At 32.8% G+C, this 5,023-nt stretch overlaps 1 protein-coding gene across 1 annotated transcript; it reads right to left on the bottom strand.

The window, feature by feature from the left end:
- Positions 1-248: 248 nt before the first annotated feature.
- LOC134695284 (uncharacterized) lies at positions 249-1,175 on the bottom strand. Its single transcript, XM_063556504.1, has one exon. It carries the CDS (start codon positions 1,173-1,175, stop codon positions 249-251), a length of 927 nt encoding a protein of 308 aa, XP_063412574.1.
- Between the last annotated feature and the right edge of the window lie 3,848 nt (positions 1,176-5,023).

Here is a 5,023-nt window from a genome sequence, read left to right on the forward strand (position 1 = left end):
TGCCTTATGAAATCCCAACGTAATAAATGGAGGATACCTTTTTGATTACAGCTTTTTATTTAATTATGTCCATAATATATCCCACTAGTATGTTTCTTTGATTTGGTATTTGAATTTGAATAAATTAAAAACAATATATGACTACATCTCATGCATGAAAAAAATCCCATGCTTGTAGTTAGAGAAATAAGAGCTAATCAAATGCAATGATTACAATTTTGAGAATATTTATTTGGTTATTTTTTTCTTTATAAACGGAAATTACATGCACACCACTTAGACGGAATATGAGCATCTTGACATGATCTATTCCTCGGAATTTCCTTGAAAAGGGAGATGCCTTTTTGACGATAGGTATTTATTGAATGCTGATTGTTGTCAAGATCAAGAAGATGCAATAGAGTAGAATGAGTGTCAAAATGTGTCGTAAGTCTTCTTGCATTTGTTCTTAAATTCTTAAAATAGCTACAATATTTTGTTTTGAACCAAGGCGGAACATACATAAACATCATTGGAAGTCTCTCCTCTAATTGGCCAATAAAGGTTGGTCTAACTTTACCAGATCTTATACCGTGATCCCCGAACAGTGCGAGGAATGTGTTGTTCAGTAAACTATTTTTGTGTAGTCTTTGAAGTGTCTTAGAAATTAGTCTGTCAATAGTTGCAGCACGGGTTAGACTATCATGAGTCATATGTATATGCTTCGACAATGAGAAATACGGATTGTCTTTTAAGCTTGACACCATATTAAACATTCTTTCGTTGACGGATTCAGATGACGATTTTCCATGATAGCAAAATCTGGTTATTTTTCGGTTATCCTTTTCATTTGCGTCATGGAAAGGTTGATCATAATAATCTGTTGGTTGATATTTGAAGCCAGACATGTCCTTTGAGTGAAATGTGCATACTGCATCCTGTCCATAGTGAGTTGTATAGCCAAATCTTGAAAAGTCTTTCCAAATAAATGGACATTTATCAACTCCTTCTGAATCTTTAAAACAAGAGGATTTTTCTATAAAATCTCCAGTCAACAAAGCTGCTGTGTTTGGTCTTGTATTTAACGCCACTTTGTTATATCCAAGTAGTTCAGTTGCGTCTAATGTTTCCAACAAATACTTTCTAGTCTTGCGTAAGTATCGAACAGAATTAATTCTTGAAGTCGACTCTATCATTATGAGTAACACAGTTAGACGGGTTTTTCGATGATTATCCATATTCGGTATATTTAGCATTTGTACAACATCTTTTCGTAGATCAGATGCTTTCTTGCTTGGATTTCTTTTTACAAATACGGTGTGGAAGTTTTTAGCTATCACTTTGTTAAAGGCATCATAACATTGAACTTTTATAAATTCGTCTGTGACCCGTACAGATTTATTGAAATGTCCACTAACTTTACCGAGTTTGAACGAATTGCTGATGTAATATATAGGTTCATATGAACAATATTCGACTTGGTTTCGGCTTTTCGTCAAATTGATATAAAGATTATTATTTTCAACATATGTAAACACATTACTGTCATCGCATACTGATAATTGTGGATCATCAGGTATGAATTCTTTTATAGATGGATCAAACGGATTTACTCTCGGTATTTTACATACCTCTGATTCCACAAGAAAATCGGTGTTGTTGTCGAAATGAGATAACACTTCAAGATTACAACGAGACACGTATTCTTTTTCCCGAAAAGTGTATTCCTTTTTTGTATTTATTCTTATCGTTGTACCAATAATGCACGCAATGCACACAAAAACACATACACACAAATAAAGAAAAGATTTCTTTCGAACTATACCGAACATACGTTTCGAATTCATCGTAACATTTATGGAATGTTTTTAGAAATAAACAATAAACATATTAATATGTTATTGGTTAAGTGAATAACGAATAGATTTTGTTCAACTTTGCTATATCTAAAATACTATGAATAATATTTGAACTTTGAACTATCGATCGTCATAAAATCATGTTTATTCTCGTCAAACAAAGTTCAAATTAAAAAATAAAAAAAATAATAAAAGGTGAAAATTAGGTAGCAATTAGTGAAATGTAGCAGGTTGCCTTTAAATGTTGTGATTTTAGCATTTCTTCATAATAACCGGAAATCTGTTTTAAGTTTTTACCTCTAAAACATTTAAGTGTAAGAAATTTGTTTTCGTATGCTTTAAACAAAACTTTGTTTTATTATCGATATGAAAAAGAAATATTTGATAAACATTTAATTAGTTCAATGCAAATAACTTAGAAGCCAATAACTGAACACTTTATTGCATTTTGCACCTTTCCACCATTAAACGGACAGCCCTTGCACTTACACCTATCATAAAGATGCTATTGAAGGTTAATTATCAAATAAAAATTTGCACGGTTGACCATTCGTTTTCATCGAAGTTTGAACTGGTATTAAACGTTCAGAAGACAAAACTGAGTCTATATCAGGGTTAGAACATTGAAGATGTGATAGTAATATGCATCTACTAAGACCGAAAGGATGAGTCGTATTCAATAGGTGTAAATGTACAAGATATCAATCTACAAGAGAGACATCTTACCAAGACACACGGACTCAGAACTGATCGGTCTCTGTTTTTGTCTTAAATGCCGCGTCCTAAACAAAATAGGCGCATTTACCAGTTTATTAAATAAAGTTAGAAATCTCCTCAATAATGACAAATCAGGCATGTATCGTTAACGTGAACAAGGAGTTCAAATAGGTTTCCTATTCATGCTTAAAAAAATTATTATGCACTGGATGCTTCATGGTTATATGTATTGGCTCTCGAACTTAGAGTTTCAAGGCCAATACAACTAATCTCGATTCTATACCAGTGTTAATACATACACAGCCAGTTTATAACGCTAAAATCCAAATCTTTGATTGTTCGATAAACTTTTAATCTATATCAGTGTTAATACAGAAACAGCCAGTTTATAACGCTATAATTCAAATCTTTGATTGTTCGCTAAACTTTTAATCTATACCAGTACTAATACAGAAACAGCCAGTTTATCACGCTAAAATCCAAATCTTTGATTGTTCGATACACTTTTAATCTATACCAGTACTAATACAGAAACAGCCAGTTTATAACGCTAAAATCCACATCTTTGATTGTTCGATAAACTTTTAATCTATACCAGTGCTAATACAGAAACAGCCAGTTTATAACGCTATAATTCAAATCTTTGATTGTTCGATAAACTTTTAATCTATACCAGTGTTAATACAGGAACATCCAGTTTATAACGCTATAATTCAAATATTTAATTGTTCGATAAACTTTAATCTATATCAGTGCTAAGACAGTAAAATTTATTAAAGGTACCAGGATTATAATTTAGTACGCCAGACGCGCGTTTCATCTACATAAGACTCATCAGTGACGCTCATATCAAAATATTTATAAAGCCAAACAAGTAAAAAGTTGAAGAGCATTGAGGATCCAAAACTCCAAAAAGTTGTGCCAAATACGGCTAAGGTAATCTATGCCTGGAGTAAAAAAATCCTTAGATTTTCGAAAAATTTAAAGTTTTGTAAACAGGAAATTTATAAAAATGACCACATTATTGATATTCATGTCAACACCGAAATGTTGACTACTGGGCTGGTGATACCCTCGGGGACGAAACGTCTACCAGCAGTGGCATCGACCCAGTGGTATTAATAGTTATCAAAGGTACCAGGATTATAATTTAGTACGCCAGACGCGCGTTTCGTGTACATAAGACTCATCAGTGACGCTAATATCAAAATATTTATAAAGCCAAACAAGTATAACTGTATAACGTTGAAATGCATTTAGGATCCAAAAACTTCAAAAAGTTGTGCCAAATACGACTAAGTTAATCTATGCCTGGGGTGAAAAAAAACTTAGTTTTTCGAAAAATTTAAAGGTTTGTAAACAGGAAATTTATAAAAATGACCACATTATTGATATTCATATCAACACCGAAATCATGACTACTGGGCTGGTGATACCACCGGGGACGAAACGTCCACAAGCAGTGGCATCGACCCAGTGGTGTTAATAGTTATCAAAGGTACCATGATTAAAATTTAGAACGCCAGACGCGCGTTTCGTCTACATAAGACTCATCAGTGACGCTCATATCAAAATATTTATAAGCCAAACAAGTATAACTGTATAACGTTGAAGAGCATTGAGGATCCAAAATTCCAAAAAGGTGTGCCAAATACGGCTTAGGTAATCTATGCCTGGGATAAGAAAATCCTTAGTTTTTTTGAAAAATTTAAAGTTTTGTAAACAGGAAATTTATAAAAATGACCACATTATTGATATTCATGTCAACACCAAAATGTTGACTACTGGGCTGGTGATACCCTCGGGGACGAAACGTCCACCAGCAGTGGCATCGACCCAGTGGTGTTAATAGTTATCAAAGTTACCAGGATTATGATTTAGTACGCCAGACGAGCGTTTCGTCTACATAAGACTCATCAGTGACGCTCATATCAAAATATTTATAAAGCCAAACAAGTACAAAGTTGAAGAGCATTGAGGATTCAAAATTTCAAAAAAGTTGTCGAAAATACGGCTAAGGTAATCTATGCCTGGGATAAGAAAATTGATATTAACAGCCAGTTTATAACGCTATAATCCAAATCATTGATTGTTCGATAAAATTTTAATTTATATCAGTGTTAAAACAGAAACAGCCAGTTTATAACGCTAACATCCAAATCTTTGATTGTTCGATAAACTTTTAATCTATATCAGTGCTAACACAGAAACAGCCAGTTTATAAAGCTATAATCCAAATATTTAACTGTTTGATACACTTTTAATCTATACCAGTGCTAATACAGAAACAGCCAGTTCATAACGCTATAATCCAAATCTTTAACTGTTTGATAAACTTTTATTTTTTACCAGTGCTAATACAGAAACAGCCAGTTTATAACGCTATAATCCAAATCATTGATTGTTCGATATTTTTTAATCTATACCAGTGCTAAGAAAGAAACAGCCAGTTTATAACGCTATAATCC

Source organism: Mytilus trossulus, chromosome 13 (genome assembly GCF_036588685.1).
Source record: "Mytilus trossulus isolate FHL-02 chromosome 13, PNRI_Mtr1.1.1.hap1, whole genome shotgun sequence".
NCBI lineage: Eukaryota > Metazoa > Mollusca > Bivalvia > Mytilida > Mytilidae > Mytilus > Mytilus trossulus.

What these genes read in the sequence shown, in the direction of transcription:
- LOC134695284 (XM_063556504.1), bottom strand. Translation starts at nt 1,175, where the DNA reads ATGATAGAGTCGACTTCAAGAATTAATTCTGTTCGATACTTACGCAAG.